The sequence below is a fragment of the Staurois parvus genome, unplaced genomic scaffold (genome assembly GCF_062004578.1).
Source record: "Staurois parvus isolate SC_StPar_1 unplaced genomic scaffold, SC_StPar_1.0 ptg001362l, whole genome shotgun sequence".
NCBI classification, from domain to species: Eukaryota; Metazoa; Chordata; class Amphibia; order Anura; family Ranidae; genus Staurois; species Staurois parvus.
Window position 1 is genome coordinate 116,225 of NW_028319158.1, and position 18,662 is coordinate 134,886.

Below are 18,662 nucleotides of genomic sequence, written 5' to 3' on the forward strand. Positions count from 1 at the left end.
TCATCCCCCATATAGTAATTCATCCCCCATATAGTAATTCATTCCCCATATTGTGTCAATTCACTTACCTTTGCTCCGCGCGTTCCTCTCGCCGTGTTCCCGCGCCGTTCCGGTCTTCAGGGCGGACTGTGAGAGGAGAGGAGTTCGTCACGCTGCCCCGCCTACATCCTGACAGCCAATGTTTGCCACGCTCCGCGGGCCGGATTAAAAGGTCCGCTGGGCCGTATGCGGGCCGTAGTTTGCCCATTGCTGGGCTAGCTGCAGAGTCCTGACTTTTGGGGCGGCCGAGAGGAGGGAGGGGAGCGGGCGCCCGGCACACAGAAGAGCCGCATTAATGTGTGTAAAGAGCCGCATGTGGCTCGCGAGCCGCGGCTTGCCGACCACTGTTCTAAGGTAACATTCCTCTCAATAAGGGGTGACCTACAGGTCAAAAATAGTTTGTATGGCCACAACCAAAGGTCATTAGATTGTAACGGGGTCCGAGGGGGCCATATCCAGGTCCACACCGTACAATTAGATCCCACACTGGCGCTCCACCGCCACATAGCATAGGAAGGCCTAGGAAGGAAGACAATTAAAATATTCATGTTAGTAATAGTATCCCCTAAAGCAAGATGAGGCAAATGCCTCCCCTCAGTTGGAAATTACCTACCAGTAATGGAGGTAAGAGAAGGATATCCTGTGCAGCAAAGTAGCAGGCATACTCCAGCATTCCCGTCAAATCTGGCCTAGACCTTCTCTTGCTACAGCCGTGAGGGTTCATCCTATACACCAGGCAAATATGGAAGCTAACAAAATTGCTCAAAAACTTGAATCATCTCACCAGAGATGCCTACAGTAAAGTTCTGGGCATCACATACAACAGCATTTCTCAACCTCTTTTTTTCAGTGGCAGCACTCTTTAAAAAAATTTCAAGAGACCCCCAGTGTAAATGTAGATTACCTAAATGTTATCATATGGAAACCTGATCCTAGGATGAACAACTGCCTTGACGACATTAACTGCACATCAGAGGCCCCCCATTACATCAGAGCCCACCCCTCAATTACATCAGAGTCCTTCCTATTATGTCAGAGGTCCCCCCCATCAAATTAGAGGCCTGCCTGCACCATGGCCACTCATGACACCGATCCAGGGCAAACTGGGTCCCATGCCTATGGCACCCCAGGGGAACCCAAAAGGCACCCTGGGGTGCTACAGCATCCTGGTTGAGAAAAACTGCCTTACAGAGACCATATCACAAATGTGGAAGTCTTGAAATGCAGACGTTAGACGATACTGTCTTCAATGGGAGTCTATGGCTGGCCGAACATATCCTGTACCTACCTGACCACTGCATACCACAAATTGCACAGTTCTGGATACCACCATCTAGACAAAAGTGGACACAAGGAAGACCACCAGCAACCTGGAGGTCCACCTTTAAAATGGACCTGAAAGCCATCAAGGTCACATGGAACGAGGCCGAACCAACTGTAGCTGATAGAATTCAAGGGAAAACACCTACTACCCAGAGAATTCCAATGCTTCCATGTAGCTTTACATACAGTGTAGGAGCCCATGTAATAGGGAACAGCCTTTCTCAGCATTTTTAACTTGGAAGAACTCTTGAAATAACTTTCAAGGCCCAGGAAACCCCTACCAATTCATTTTTATTTCTACAGCTAGCAGTACATTAGTGTGATGGTCAGTGGGAAGAACATTTGTGGTCATTGGGAACAATCCATGCCTACAGATAGCTAAATGGTTACTGGTATTGGTGGTTACTTATCCAAGAGACAGGAGTTGACCAATGGTCAAGGAAACCCTGGCAGCCTATGGAGGACTCCTAGAGTTCCACCGAAACCTGGCTGAGAGAGGCTGATCTGCAAGGTCATCAGCCCTCAAGGTTTAATTCAAAATCAACTGTAAATACCGTGCATTGCCATAAAACAGAAATTCTACAGCATAAGCGTCATGTTAACTTTGGCAATTCCTGATCAAATTGAAAGCGCTGTCTTTAGAAGTAGTACTTGACTATAAAAACACGCACCTACACCAGTCAGTCTGCTTTTGGTATAGCTACATATGCAAGAACAGATGGCTTGCAATGAAAGGAACAACCATAGTCTAAAATTGCCACTTGAGGAAAGCTGGTCTTGCCACCTCCTGGTATATAAGACCAGAGACCGGTGGACTTTCTTCTAAGCCCAAATGGAACTCTTGTATACCGTATCAGGAGGTAGTAAGACCAGCTTTCCCCAAGTGGCAATTTGCTATCACCGCTGTTCTCTTCATTGCAATCCATCTGTTGCTGTCTAGCCGTAATGAAAGCAGGATTGCGAGTATAGCTGCATGACACAAGTAGCACTCCGAAAGATTGCACTTACAATCTGATTAAAGGTTTGCAAAAGCTAACATGAACCGCTGTGCTCTACAATTTCTGCCTTATGGCAATACACAACATATACAGAGGATTATCAGCTAAACCTTGAGGATCAATGACCTTGTAGAGTCCTCTCTATTACATGCACTCCTATGCTGTATACAAACATACATATAAATATTGCAAGTCCAAGACATTTTCTAATGGACCTTGATGTTTACATATTCCATGTTGGATACTAGAAATCTAGGAAGGACAGATCTATGCAAGCAGTATGGGAGATGTGTCTTCTGCGTTGTGATGTGTCTTCTGCGTTGTGATGTGTCTTCTGCGTTGTGATGTGTCTTCTGCGTTGTGATGTGTCTTCTGCGTTGTGATGTGTCTTCTGCGTTGTGATGTGTCTTCTGCGTTGTGATGTGTCTTCTGCGTTGTGATGTGTCTTCTGCGTTGTGATGTGTCTTCTGCGTTGTGACGTGTCTTCTGCGTTGTGATGTGTCTTCTGCGTTGTGACGTGTCTTCTGCGTTGTGACGTGTCTTCTGCGTTGTGATGTGTCTTCTGCGTTGTGATGTGTCTTCTGCGTTGTGATGTGTCTTCTGCGTTGTGATGTGTCTTCTGCATTCTGATGTGTCTTCTGCATTCTGATGTGTCTTTTTGCGTTGTGATGTGTCTTCTGCGTTGTGATGTGTCTTCTGCGTTGTGATGTGTCTTCTGCGTTGTGATGTGTCTTCTGCATTCTGATGTGTCTTCTGCGTTGTGATGTGTCTTTTTGCGTTGTGATGTGTCTTCTGCGTTGTGATGTGTCTTCTGCGTTCTGATGTGTCTTCTGCGTTGTGATGTGTCTTCTGCGTTGTGATGTGTCTTCTGCGTTGTGATGTGTCTTCTGCGTTGTGATGTGTCTTCTGCGTTGTGATGTGTCTTCTGCGTTGTGATGTGTCTTCTGCGTTGTGATGTGTCTTCTGCGTTGTGATGTGTCTTCTGCATTCTGATGTGTCTTCTGCATTCTGATGTGTCTTTTTGCGTTGTGATGTGTCTTCTGCGTTGTGATGTGTCTTCTGCGTTGTGATGTGTCTTCTGCATTCTGATGTGTCTTCTGCGTTGTGATGTGTCTTTTTGCGTTGTGATGTGTCTTCTGCGTTCTGATGTGTCTTCTGCGTTCTGATGTGTCTTCTGTGTTGTGATGTGTCTTCTGCGTCGTGACGTGTCTTCTGCGTCGTGACGTGTCTTCGGCGCTGTGAGGTGTCTTCGGCGCTGTGAGGTGTCTTCGGCGCTGTGAGGTGTCTTCGGCGCTCTGATGTGTCTTCTAAGTTATGCATATTTGGATCTGTTCTATTGCTTTTGGCGCTGCTCAAAGTCGAGATGAAAGCATATCCCTGTCTCAGAGCATGGAGGTGGAGGCTTATCCTGATATCAAACCAGAGGGCTTATAAATGGAAAGAGGAAAGGATCGCTGCTGCTTCTGACCAGCCCAGGTGAATGAATGATAAGGAGCAGCCTCAGCCTACATGTCTCCACCAAACCACAAACTTAGCTGAGAGCTGTGGATGTTGGCGGCTTGATGTCATCGCCGTGGGAAATTCAGCATAATTTCACAGTGCATAGATTATTCATAATGCGATTTATTGGGAATGGTAAGCAGAGAGGATCCGAGGAAAGGAGAAGAATCGTTAATGGGTGAATTGCAATGTCTTTCCTTCTACTTTGACATTGAAAATATTCATTTCCTCGGGTGATCTTTATTATAAATGAATACCGCTAAGGGTAGAAATCGGAGGAAGTCATTTCAGTCCAGGAGAGGAGTCGGTACAACTGGGCAAGCCTGAAGGGGAGGTCGGAGGTCAGATTTAGGATCCTTAAGAGACAAATAATAATACCAGCATGATGACACTGGTTATGACAATGTTGGCAGTTAAAGGATAAGTCCACAATCAGGATGTAACATGTTACTATTGCAGTAGGTCATGCACCCCCCCCCCCCACAAGCACATATCCATTACCCCCATCCCTTTTTGACAGCAAACCTGGAATCTTCTCCCTGCATCTGCTGTCACAATTAAAGAAAACAAAACAAAACATGGACTGGTTTTGTGAACGGGAGAACTATCAGCACTCTAGGTAGTTAATTGATGTTTCTTGTCATTGTGTAACTGCCTGCCTGTACAAGGTATGAGCAGACAGCTGACATTGACAGTCTGCAGGAGCCTGAGATTGCACCCACGATCTGCTGATCATGGTTGCAGTGCTTTGCAGGCTGCTAGTAATTTAACCACTTACCTATGGGGCACTTATACCCCCGTTCCTGGCCAGGCCAATTTCCAGCTTTCAGTGCTGTCACACTTTGAATGACAATTACGCGGTCATGCAACATTGTACTCATATGACATTTTTATCATTTTTTTGACACAGAGCTTTCTTTTGGTGGCATTTAATCACCTCGGGGTTTTTTATTTTTTGCTAAACAAACCAAAAACAACTGAAAATTTAGAAAAAAAAAGTTTTTTCTTAGTTTCTGTTATAAAATTTTGTAAATAAGTGATTTTCTCCTTCACTGATGTGCGCTAATGAGGCTGCAGTGATGGGCACTGATAGGCGGCACTGATGAGGAGGCACTGGTAGGTGGCACTGATGGGCATTGACTGGCATCACTGATGGGCACTGAAAGGCAGCACTCATATATGGCACTGATAGGTGGCACTGACGGGCACTGTTAGGCAGCACTGACTGGCACTGATAGGTGCCACTGATTGGCAGCTCTGATAGGTGACACTGACTGACACTGATAGGTGGCACTGAAAGGCAGCTCAGATGGGCACTGATATGTGGCACTGATGGGCACTGGCAGGTGGCATTGATGGGCACTAACAGGTGGCATTGATGGACACTGACAGGCGGCACTGATGGGGCTACACTGATCATCAGGGCACACTGATCAGTGCCCTGATGATCAGTGTACATGACGTCCTCCCAGAACGAAAGAACCGCCTTGCGTCCGTCATTTCCTTATATGGCGGGCGGAAGACGGTTAAAAAATAAATAAATAAATGCACATTTTTTACCTGCAAAAAGACATGCATTTATTATTTTATTACAAAGGTGAACTTATCTTTTAAACTGATTATAAGGTTTTTTTTCTGTGCATGTTTTTATGATTTTGGACCCCCTTTACTCATTCTCACCGAATGTACACATATATGTGGCCTCACGGAAGGCAGTCTATCCATAGGGTGGTATATACAATATGCAGTACTGTGTTTGTGCTGGGATTGTACTACACCGCGCACTCCCAGCACAGAGATTACCCCATTACATACAGCTCCGGCTCTCATACTAATGACAAGGAATCTGGAGGACCTGAACACTGTGATAGCTTGTGATTGGCCATCACTGTGATTACTGTGATAGCCCACCCCTGTGTTTTTGTTTTCTCTTGAAAGGAGAAAATTATACATTGTATACAGACAGGATACATGAACCACTTAAGCTGCAGAAGACTTTCCCCCCTTCATGACCAGGCCATTTTTTGGCTGTACGGCACTGCACTACTTTAACTGGTCATGGCATGGTCATGCAACGCTGCACCCAAATGACATTTATATCATTTTTTTTTCACACAAATAGAGCTTTCTTTTGCTAGTATTTGATCACTACTTGTTTTTTTACATTTTGTAATATAAATATAAAAAGACAGAACATTTTGAAAAAAACAATGTTTTTTACTTTCTGCTATAAAACATATCCAGTCAAACATTTAAAAAATCAAATTTCTTCATAAACTTTGGCCTAAATGTATTCTGCTACATGTCTTTGATGAAAAAAAAAATAAGTGTATATTAATTGGTTTGCTTGAAGGTTATAGATTCTACAAACTGTGGTATATACCGTATACTGGAATTCTTTTTTTTATATACTAGTGATGGCGGTAATCAACGACTTACAATGGGACTGAAAATAACTAACACTGACGGGGGGAACTGACTAACTGCCACTGACATCTTTAGTGACACTAATAAAGTGATCAGTGCTAATATACACTGTCATTGTACTAATGACACTTGCTGGGAAAGGGTTAACATCTGGAATGTCCCAATACATTGCTTTCCCTGCACAGGTTACCCTGTGGGTAGGCAGTTCGCAAGTGGTTAAATAATATATTGTATACACACAGGATACATTATAGGATACATTTGATATATATAAGATACACTATAGAATACATTGTATACACATGGGATACCTTATACAATACATTGTATACACACAGGATACATTATAGAATACATTGTATACATACATGATACATTATAGAATACATTGTATACACACATGATACATTATAGAATACATTGTATACACACAGGATACATTATAGAACACATTGTATACATACATGATACATTATAGAATACATTGTATACACACAGGATACATTATAGAATACATTGTATACATACATGATACATTATAGAATACATTGCATACACACGGGATACATTATAGAATACATTGTATACACACAGGATACATTATATAATACATTGTATACATACAGGAGACATTATATAATACATTGTATACATACAGGAGACATTATACAATACATTGTATATACACACGGGATACATTATAGGATACATTTGATACATATAAGATACATTATAGAATACAATGTACACACATGGGATACCTTAGACAATACATTGTATACACACGGGAGATATTATACAATACATGGTATGCACATGCGATACATTATAGAATACATGGGATACATTCTAGAATACATTGTATACACATGGCATACATTATAGAATACATTGTATACACACGGGATACATTATATGATACATTAGATACATCTAGGATATATTTTAGAATACATTGTATACACATGGGATACATTATAGAATACATTGTATACACACGGGATACATTATATGATACATTAGATACATCTAGGATATATTATAGAATACATTGTATACACACGGGATACATTATAGAATACATTGTATACACATGATACATTATAGAATACATTGTATACACACGATACATTATAGAATACATTGTATACATACAGGAGACATTATAGAATACATTGTATACATACAGGAGACATTATAGAATACATTGTATACATACAGGAGACATTATAGAATACATTGTATACACACAGGATACATTATACAATAAATTGTATATATACAGGATCCATTATATAATACATTGTATACATACAGGACACATTATACGATACATTGTATACATACAGGATACATTATATAATACATTGTATACATAGAGGAGACATTATAGAATACATTTGATACATATTAGATACATTATAGAATACAATGTATACACACGGGATACCTTATACAATACATTGTATACACACCGGAGATATTCTACAATACATGGTATACACAGGTGATACATTATAGAATACATTAGATACATCTAGGATATATTATAGAATACAATGTATACACAGGATACATTATAATATACATTGTATACAGACAGGATACTTTATATATCACATTGTATGCAGACAGGATACATTATAGAATACATTGTATACAGACAGGATACTTTATATATCACATTGTATGCAGACAGGATACATTATAGAATACATTGTATACAGACAGGATACATTATAGAATACATTGTATACAGACAGGATACATTATAGAATACATTGTATACAGACAGGATATATTATAGAATACAATGTATACACAGGATACATTATAATATACATTGTATACAGACAGGATACATTATAGAATACATTGTATACAGACAGGATACATTACATATTACATTGTATACAGACAGGATACTTTATATATCACATTGTATGCAGACAGGATACATTATAGAATACATTGTATACAGACAGTATACTTTATATATTACATTGTATACAGACAGGATACACTATAAAAAATGTAAAATGCAGAGCTGTATAATATAAGGAAATAAATACATAAATAAATGAACAAATAAGGTGACAAAAGTGACCAAAACGGAAGTGATTAAGCGCTTAACATGAACAATATTCCATAAAGTGTCTCGCCAAGCAATAGCGAGAACGGTGATTATAAATATATATAAAAGTGACAATGGTGAATAGTCCAGCATAAATATAATGCAAGAAAAATTATAAAAGAAAAAACAACCAAAAAAGTCCAAATATGTTCCGTGACAAATCCGTCCAAGTGACTCTGTGCTAGGGGATTGCTGTATGAATGCACTCACCAGAACCGCATATACAATGTGCATAATATTGTACCCAACTCCTCCGCGGTAGGTGTGATTATAATATGGACGCAGGAAAGGAACTCCACTGGCTTCTTACAGCATACAGAGAAGACACCAAAACACCACCACTGGCCTCTCACAGCACACAGGGATGGCTCAAATGGTTCCTCTCCACCATAGATCAAACAAGTCAACACGATGCCAAAAACGATGTGTTCCACCGTAAGGAAATTGGCTCGCATAAACAAACCACAACAGGAGTGCTTGTTTATTCACAAAAATGGCCGCCGGCCCTCCATGCGGACTCGGCGACGTGACGTCAGTACGGCAGGATCCCCTGTGACGCGTTTCGTGTGCATGCATGTTGTCAGGGAGGAGCCTGCTGTACTGACGTCACGCTGCCCAGTCCACATGGAGGGCCGGCGACTATTTTTGTGAGTATTTGCTGCCATCTTCATGTTTGATGGTAGTATCCACGTGGATGTTTTGACTTTTACTTTTTAATAAAATACTACACTATTAGCACTCCTGTTGTGGCTTGTTTATGCGAGTCATTTTCCTGCGTCCATATTATAATCACACCTACCGCGGAGGAGTTGGGTACAATATTATGCGCATTGTATATGCGCTTCTGGTGAGTGCATTCATACAGCAATCCCCTAGCACAGAGTCACTTGGACTTTTTTGGTTGTTTTTTCTTTTAGAATTTTTCTTGCATTATATTTATGCTGGGCTATTCACCATTGTCACTTTTATATATATATTTATATACATTTATAATCACCATTCTCGCTATTGCTTGGCGAGATGCTTTATGGAATATTGTTCACGTTAAGCGCTTAATCATATGTGTGTCACTTCTGTTTTGGTCACTTTTGTCACCTTATTTGTTCATTTATTTATGTATTTATTTCCTTGTATTACACAGCTCTGCATTTTACATTTTATTCCCATTTGAGGATATAGGGGTTTATCCTTTTCATGATAGCTGCTTTATATTCTACCGTGCGCTCGCTTGTTCCTTTCTTGTAGGATACACTATAGAATACATTATATCTTTCTCTCCTTGCTAGAGGAAAATTTATAAACAAAAAGTTGTGCAAAAAAAAAATGATAATAATTAAACATAAAGATAAATGTGCTAAATCAGGGTTTGGTCTAGGTCAGGGTCAAAGGTCATGTTTAGAGCCAACGTCAGGGGCGTTATATTTTACGTAGGTTTAGAAAAGATCATTTTTAATTTATAATCATGGTGTGTTTTAGGTAGGATAAAAAAAAAAAAAAATCAAAACACACTTTTGTTTCTGGGCTCTACTACGGGTACAAACAATAAATGACATATATAAAACAGCATTCCCCCTGCGCTTTATATGGGCTTTTTTATGATGATCCCGCCTTTGGGATTCACTGTGTATACATTCGGTATATGTTCATCACCCTGATTTTTGGGATTGGGGAGTTTATTATTTTATTTCATCATACATTGGGTCCAACTTAGGACCAAGTTCACAATAGTCTCCATTTATGTGGTACACAGTATTATGCTTCAGATCCCTGTAGGATCTCATCACAACAATTTTTACAACAGTTTTTATTTTATGAATATTTAATTGTTTTTATGTTTATGATAATTTAGCGCTCCACCAATATATTTATTGATTTTGGGTTGTTCTTTGATGGTAGGTAACAGCAAGAAATGTAGTAACAAGAGAAAGAGAGGAAGGCGCCTCTAAGTGCAGTATTGACAATTTATTCAGTAAACAATGGAAAATTTGCACTTACAAGATAAATGGTTAAAAAGGCTTAGGTCTGAAGAAGGAGCCTATTGAGCATGCGCCGAAATGCATTACCGCCCCCTTCACCTGCTACATCTGACTCTGCTCTCCAACAGGGGCGGACTGACCGTTTGGAAACTTGGGCACTGCCCGAGGGCCCGGGGTCAGTAGGGGGCCCCAGGAGATGCCCCTGGTACCTTTTTCATAGGGTTTTTTGAGTTTGGGCAAGGACACAGGGGCCCCATGATCCCCTATTGCCCAGGGGCCCCATGAGTTGTCAGTCCGCCCCTGCTCTCCAAGCTTCATTTTTGATGCACAGGCACATCCTGGTCTCTACTTCCTGATCCTATAGGCATATGCAGGCCATAGATGGGGAGAAAAACTGCAGATTTTTCTTTTAAAAAACGAAAAATCGGTTGTTCAAGTGGCCGACGTTACCATCAATGGTAAAAAAAAATCGGCCGATTTTCTACCCGTCTAGAGCCGGCAAAAAGTGTCCCTGCAGAGAGCTCTGCTATTTCTTTGACAGTTCTCTGACAGTTCCTTGACATTTATAGAAGTTGCAACAATGTATCTATTTGTTTCCATTTAGGATACAGATGTTTTTATTCGGAAACAAATAGATACAATGTTTCAACCGCTGTAAATGTCAAGGAACTGTCAGAGAACTGTCAGAAATAGCGGAGCTCTCTGCAGAGACACTTTATGCTGGACTGGAATTCTTCTTATTTTCATCCTACTTCTTCTTCTTCATCCTCATCTTCTTCTTCTTCATCCTCATCCTCTTCTTCTTCTTCATCCTCATCCTCTTCTTCTTCATCCTCATCCTCTTCTTCTTCATCCTCATCCTCTTCTTCTTCATCCTCATCCTCTTCTTCTTCTTCTTCTTCATCCTCATCCTATTCTTCTTCATCATCCGCATCCTCTTCTTCTTCATCATCATCATCCTCATCCTCTTCTTCTTCATCCTCATCCTCTTCTTCTTCATCCTCATCCTCTTCTTCTTCTTCTTCTTCATCCTCATCCTATTCTTCTTCTTCATCATCCTCATCCTCCTCTTCTTCTTCATCCTCATCCTCCTCTTCATCCTCATCCTCTTCTTCATCCTCATCCTCTTCTTCTTCATCCTCATCCTCTTCTTCTTCATCCTCATCCTCTTCTTCTTCATCCTCATCCTCTTCTTCTTCATCCTCATCCTCTTCTTCATCTTCTTCTTCATCCTCATCCTCCTCTTCTTCATCTTCTTCTTCATCCTCATCCTCCTCTTCTTCATCTTCTTCTTCATCCTCATCCTCCTCTTCTTCCTCATCCTCTTCTTCTTCCTCATCCTCATCCTCTTCTTCATCATCATCCTCATCCTCTTCTTCATCATCATCCTCATCCTCTTCTTCTTCATCCTCATCCTCTTCTTCTTCATCCTCATCCTCTTCTTCTTCATCCTCTTCTTCTTCATCCTCTTCTTCATCGTCTTCCTCTTCTTCTTTTTCTTCTTTTTGTCTTCCTCTTGCAGGTCACTGCTCATGCGCAGATTTTTTATCGGTAAAAAATCGGCCGATTTGCCCACTAATTGCCGCGAAAATCGGCCGATCGGCAAAATCGGCCGATTTTTTTCCAACTTTACCGGAAAAAAAAAATACCGAAAAACGGCCGACCAAATCGCCCACTAACGATCCGAAAATCGGCCGATTTTATTTTCGGCCGAAAAATCGGCCGATTTTCGACCCATCTATAGCCTGCAATAGTTTACTGCTGGATGGCTGGATGTCCCACCTGGATCTAATTACCACACGATGAGCCTTTTTAACGGTTTATCTTGTAAGTGCAATGTATCCATTGTTTACTGAATAAATTGTCAGTACTGCACTTAGAGGCGCCTTCCTCTCTTTTTCTTGTTACTGCATTAGAGCCTTGCTTCCACTCTAAGAAGAGCTGCCTCAGTGTTACTGCTCCCATCCATCCATCCATCCCTGATATCCATCTGGCACCTTTTTCCTACAGCTACAGAGGTTGGGCTCCAACAAGCGCCCTATATAATATACATTAACGGCAAGAAATGTACAGCTTAAAAAATTAGTTTTTTGGGCGGGTTTTGTATAATACAAAAAAATAGGATGTATCCATTACTTTTTACCAGGGTGGATTTGATTTAAATCACTAGTCAGTCAGGCTGGATGTAAATCCTAGTTTTCTACATAAAGACTAATTCTTGCTGGTATAACTTTAATATACAAGTAGATGAAGATTTTTAGAATAACAACTTTTCATATTAGTTTTTTTATCCCCAGTTTAATAGGTTAATCATTCATATTTGGCCAACTTTTCTGTTGTACTTCGGAAGGAGAAAAATAATCATTACCTTAATAATAACAATGTAAATAGATTTATTCATCTGAAACAACAACATTCCAGCATATGGTATTCGCTTAAACATCCATGTTTGTTATCTAATTTGGCTAAACGAAATATATATATTTTAAGAAACTTAGACTGTCAGCCCCTTCCTCCTCACACTGTCAGCCCTTCCTCCTCGCACTGTCAGCCCTTCCTCCTCGCACTGTCAGCCCTTCCTCCTCGCGCTGTCGGCCCTTCCTCCTCGCGCTGTCGGCCCCTCCTCCTCGCGCTGTCGGCCCCTCCTCCTCGCGCTGTCGGCCCCTCCCTCCTCGCGCTGTCGGCCCCTCCCTCCTCGCGCTGTCGGCCCCTCCCTCCTCGTGCTGTCGGCCCCTCCCTCCTCGCGCTGTCGGCCCCTCCCTCCTCGCGCTGTCGGCCCCTCCCTCCTCGCGCTGTCGGCCCCTCCCTCCTCGCGCTGTCGGCCCCGTCCTCCTCGCGCTGTCGGCCCCTCCCTCCTCGCGCTGTCGGCCCCTCCCTCCTCGCGCTGTCGGCCCCGTCCTCCTCGCGCTGTCGGCCCCGTCCTCCTCGCGCTGTCGGCCCCGTCCTCCTCGCGCTGTCGGCCCCGTCCTCCTCGCGCTGTCGGCCCCGTCCTCCTCGCGCTGTCGGCCCCTTCCTCCTCGCGCTGTCGGCCCCTTCCTCCTCGCGCTGTCGGCCCCTTCCTCCTCGCGCTGTCGGCCCCGTCCTCCTCGCGCTGTCGGCCCCGTCCTCCTCGCGCTGTCGGCCCCGTCCTCCTCGCGCTGTCGGCCCCGTCCTCCTCGCGCTGTCGGCCCCGTCCTCCTCGCGCTGTCGGCCCCGTCCTCCTCGCGCTGTCGGCCCCGTCCTCCTCGCGCTGTCGGCCCCGTCCTCCTCGCGCTGTCGGCCCCGTCCCTCCTCGCGCTGTCGGCCCCCCCCTCCTCGCTCTGTCGGCCCCCCCCCCTCCTCGCGCTGTCGGCCCCCCCCTCCTCGCGCTGTCGGCCCCTCCCTCCTCGCGCTGCTGTGAAGAAGAGGCATGTGATCTCCGCTGAGTCAAATTCAGTTTTGAGAATTGCAAAAGTAAACCAACATCTGTGATAATATCTTGTAGGCAGAGAAACTGCCCAATAATCTTACAGAAACCTCTGGAGAGCGACATTGTGAATGGAGTCATGGGATTTATTTACCAAAACAATTAAACATATACAGCCTTATTCTACATACCGTATTTTTCGCTCCATAAGACGCACCTAGGTTTTAGAGGCAAAAAACAACAAAAAAAAAATATTCTGAACCAATGGACTGCAGACACAGTACAGGAGATGACCAGAGACTGCAGACAGCACAGGAGATGACCAGAGACTGCAGACAGCACAGGAGATGACCAGAGACTGCGGACACAGTACAGGAGATGACCAGAGACTGCGGACACAGTACAGGAGATGACCAGAGACTGCGGACACAGTACAGGAGATGACCAGAGACTGCAGACATAGTACAGGAGATGACCAGAGACTGCGGACACAGTACAGGAGATGACCAGAGACTGCGGACACAGTACAGGAGATGACCAGAGACTGCGGACACAGTACAGGAGATGACCAGAGACTGCGGACACAGTACAGGAGATGACCAGAGACTGCGGACACAGTACAGGAGATGACCAGAGACTGCGGACACAGTACAGGAGATGACCAGAGACTGTAGACAGTACAGGAGATGACCAGAGACTGCGGACACAGTACAGGAGATGACCAGAGACTGCGGACACAGTACAGGAGATGACCAGAGACTGCAGACAGCACAGGAGATGACCAGAGACTGCAGACAGCACAGGAGATGACCAGAGACTGCAGACAGCACAGGAGATGACCAGAGACTGCGGACACAGTACAGGAGATGACCAGAGACTGCGGACACAGTACAGGAGATGACCAGAGACTGCGGACACAGTACAGGAGATGACCAGAGACTGCGGACACAGTACAGGAGATGACCAGAGACTGCGGACACAGTACAGGAGATGACCAGAGACTGCGGACACAGTACAGGAGATGACCAGAGACTGTAGACAGTACAGGAGATGACCAGAGACTGCGGACACAGTACAGGAGATGACCAGAGACTGCGGACACAGTACAGGAGATGACCAGAGACTGCGGACACAGTACAGGAGATGACCAGAGACTGCGGACACAGTACAGGAGATGACCAGAGACTGCGGACACAGTACAGGAGATGACCAGAGACTGCGGACACAGTACAGGAGATGACCAGAGACTGCGGACACAGTACAGGAGATGACCAGAGACTGCGGACACAGTACAGGAGATGACCAGAGACTGCGGACACAGTACAGGAGATGACCAGAGACTGCGGACACAGTACAGGAGATGACCAGAGACTGCGGACACAGTACAGGAGATGACCAGAGACTGCGGACACAGTACAGGGGATGACCAGAGACTGCGGACACAGTACAGGGGATGACCAGAGACTGCGGACACAGTACAGGGGATGACCAGAGACTGCGGACACAGTACAGGGGATGACCAGAGACTGCGGACACAGTACAGGGGATGACCAGAGACTGCGGACACAGTACAAGGGATGACCAGAGACTGCGGACACAGTACAGGAGATGACCAGAGACTGCGGACAGTACAGGAGATGCCCAGAGACTGCGGACAGTACAGGAGATGCCCAGAGACTGCGGACAGTACAGGAGATGCCCAGAGACTGCGGACAGTACAGGAGATGCCCAGAGACTGCGGACACGGTACAGGAGATGACCAGAGACTGCGGACACGGTACAGGAGATGACCAGAGACTGCGGACATAGCACAGGGAAAATACCAGGGACACAGTACAGATGACCAGAGACTGCAGACAGTGCAGGGGATGACCAGAGACTGCAGACAGTGCAGGGGATGACCAGAGACTGCAGACCTTTGGGGAGGGAGGGGGAGCGGGTACCTGAATTTGACAGGTACCCGCTCCCACTTCCGCGGTGTTGTCCTTCCCTCTTCTTCCTGCGCCTGCTTCTGTGACAGCCAGGTGCCCACTGCGCATGCGCGAGAAGCGCTGCGCTTTGTGAATGGCCTGGAGCCTTCTGGGACCTGTGTTGTGTCCCAGAAGACACCGCACCATTCACAAACCGCAGCGCTTCTCGCGCATGCGCAGTGGGCACCCGGCTGTCACAGAAGCAGGCGCAGGAAGACTGTGCAGCGCTGGAGCGAGGAACAGGTAAGGCCCTGCAGGAGAGAACAGCTGAGCGGCCGACCCGGTATATTGACATGATGGCGGCAGAAATACCGGACCGGCCGCTTTACATTCGCTCCATAAGACGCACTGACATTTCCCCCCCTTTTTTGGGGGGAAAAAAGTGCGTCTTATGGAGCGAAAAATATGGTAATTAAAAAACGAATCTTTATTTCATGATGGAATAACCTTTGGATGGTAATATATTTTTCTCAATAAGCATTTTATTTACAAAAATCCAATTTAAATAAAAAAAATCCAATTTAAATAAAAAAAATCTGATTTTTTTTTTTTTTTTTTTTTTTTTTTTAAAAATCATTGATTTTTATCCACCCTGCTTTTTACCAGTAAATGAAAACCCAACTTGTCTGAAAATAATGCGATATAATCCATCTGGATACACTAAGTAGTTGTGATGATATGTACAGTTTTACCAACACATGTCAAAGTTGATAAAGCAGAAACAAACTCTCCTGCGCTCTGAGACCCAGGCGGGTGGCGAATGGATGGAACCAGAACTGGAAAATTCGACCACCAGCGCATATAGAGGCGTGCAGCACCAAACAAGGCTGGGGAAGCCCGACCAATACTGCAAAGCGAAACAAAAATGAGAAGCGCCCCAACCTTGCGCATTACCTCAGTAACCAAAATGTATTAAATACAAAATGATACAAACAGCGAAATAATTCAGGCAGGTAAGTCCTCAGAGGAACTTGAAAGGTAGGAAGCCTGCGCGAGTCCCATCATCTTCAACCCGGATGAAGAAGGGATGCCCTTCGAAACGCGTCAGATGTACTCTGAGTGTCTCCCCTATGATGGGACTGGCGCAGGCTTCCTACCTTTCAAGTTCCTCTGAGGACTTCCTGAATTATTCTGCTGTTTGTATCATTTTGTATTTAATACATTTTGGTTACTGAGGTAATGCGCAAGGTTGGTGCGCTTCTCATTTTTGTTTCGCTTTGCAGTACATGTCAAAGTTGCTCAGGCGTTAGGATTTGTTTTACCCTCATCTTGAAGGGGTTAAGGCTGGCCATAGACGGGCCTTTTATCGGCCGAATTGTCGAAAATCGATAAACGAAAAATCGGTTGCTGCTGCCATGGATGCTCATGAAAAAAGGCAGTTTTTTGTGGATTTTCCAGCATGACCGATTAAAAAAAAAACGAGAAGATCCGCGAAAAACGGCTGATGACATTGCTCCACTAACGGCGTGAAATTCGGCCGATGAACGACCCGTCTATGACCTGCATAAGATCCTCATATTAACTAGTAGCCGACCGCAGATAGCCGAATGACGGCTGCACTGCGGCCGGCCAGTTCTGGGTGGACGTCATATGACGTCCTCCCAGAACGCGCTCTCCTGCGTGCCCCAGGGGGCGCGCACCCGGCGATCTTCGTGATCGCTGTGTCCTATAGACACAGCTGATCATGTGATGTGGTAAAAGGCCAATCACAGCGGCCTTTTACCACGTGATCAGCGGTGTCCAATGACACGCTGATCAGAGGGAAATGCAAGTGCCGGTTCTCGGCTGCACTTTCCTCACGCTGTCAGATCGTGAGGAAAGTACTGCCGAGAACCGGCAGTTGTCAGAGCGGGGATCGGCACCGATCATCAGGGCACTGATGATCGGTGCCCAGCAGTGCCGCCCGCAAGTTCCGCTCACCTGTGCTCTGCAGTGCCACCTACCTGTGCCCAGAAGTGCCACCTACCTGTGCCCACCAGTGCCGCCCACCAGTGCAGCCCAGCAGTGCCGCCAGTCAGTGCCACCAGTCAGTGCCCACCAGTCAGTGCCCAGGGGTTGTGCCAGTCAGTGCCCAGCAGTGATGCCAGTCAGTGCCGTCTATCAGTACCCATCATCAGTGTCACCTATCAGTGCCGCCTATCCGTGACACCTCATTAGTGCTGCCTATCAGTGCCCTTTAGTGCTGCCTATCAGTGCCCATCAGTGCCGCCTATCAGTGCCCATCAGTGCTGCCTCATCAACGCACATCAGTGAAGGAGAAAAAATACCTGTTTGAAAAATTTTATAATAGAAACAAAGAAACTTTTTTTTTTTTCAAATTTTTTGCAACTTTTTTATTTATAGCACAAAAAGTAAAGCGCCCAGTGGCGATTAAATACCACCAAAAGAAAGCTCTATTTGTGAGAAAAAAATGATCAAAATTTCATATGGGTACAATGTTGCATGACCGCGCAATTGTCAATCAAAGTGCGGCAGCGCTGAAAGCTGAAAATTGGCCTGGTACATAAGGGGGTAGAAGTGCCCAGTAGGCGAGGGGTTAATACCAGCATGACAACATTGGCAGTCAAATGTATGATGAGGTTTTGTGTTCTGGGGGGGGGGGGGGGTGTTATGACTTTGGACCTCGCTGACACCCAGATTTTATTTTCTTCCCAGCAAGTGGAAAGCAGAGACATCGGGACGCAGCAGAGCCATGCCTCACATCAAGACCTACATGCGTCTGTCGCCAGACTACCAGGAGCTGGCCTGGTTCCTTGTGACAAGGTACAAAGCGCCGAGGTCCTCTAACTGAACAAATGATGTCATTATTGTAAACCAATGAGGTCGTCCGTATATCCTATAAATAGATCCGCCGCCTGTCTATGCTGCAGGTGCAGCCTGGCCGCGTTCACGCATTTGTGGATGTTACTG

The 18,662-nt window shown here is 44.7% G+C and overlaps 1 protein-coding gene across 2 annotated transcripts in view; it reads left to right on the plus strand.

The window, feature by feature from the left end:
• The window catches only part of TDP1 (tyrosyl-DNA phosphodiesterase 1), a 207,973-nt gene that overhangs the window by 65,794 nt on the left and 123,517 nt on the right, over nucleotides 1–18,662 (plus strand). For both annotated transcript variants that reach the window (XR_016308296.1, XM_089661659.1), the window contains exon 13: nucleotides 18,408–18,515. Coding sequence is in view for 1 of the 2 variants with exons in the window: in XM_089661659.1 (XP_089517785.1) it covers nucleotides 18,408–18,515 (108 nt within the window). In the remaining variant the exon portion in view is untranslated. The remainder of the gene's footprint in view (nucleotides 1–18,407; nucleotides 18,516–18,662) is intronic.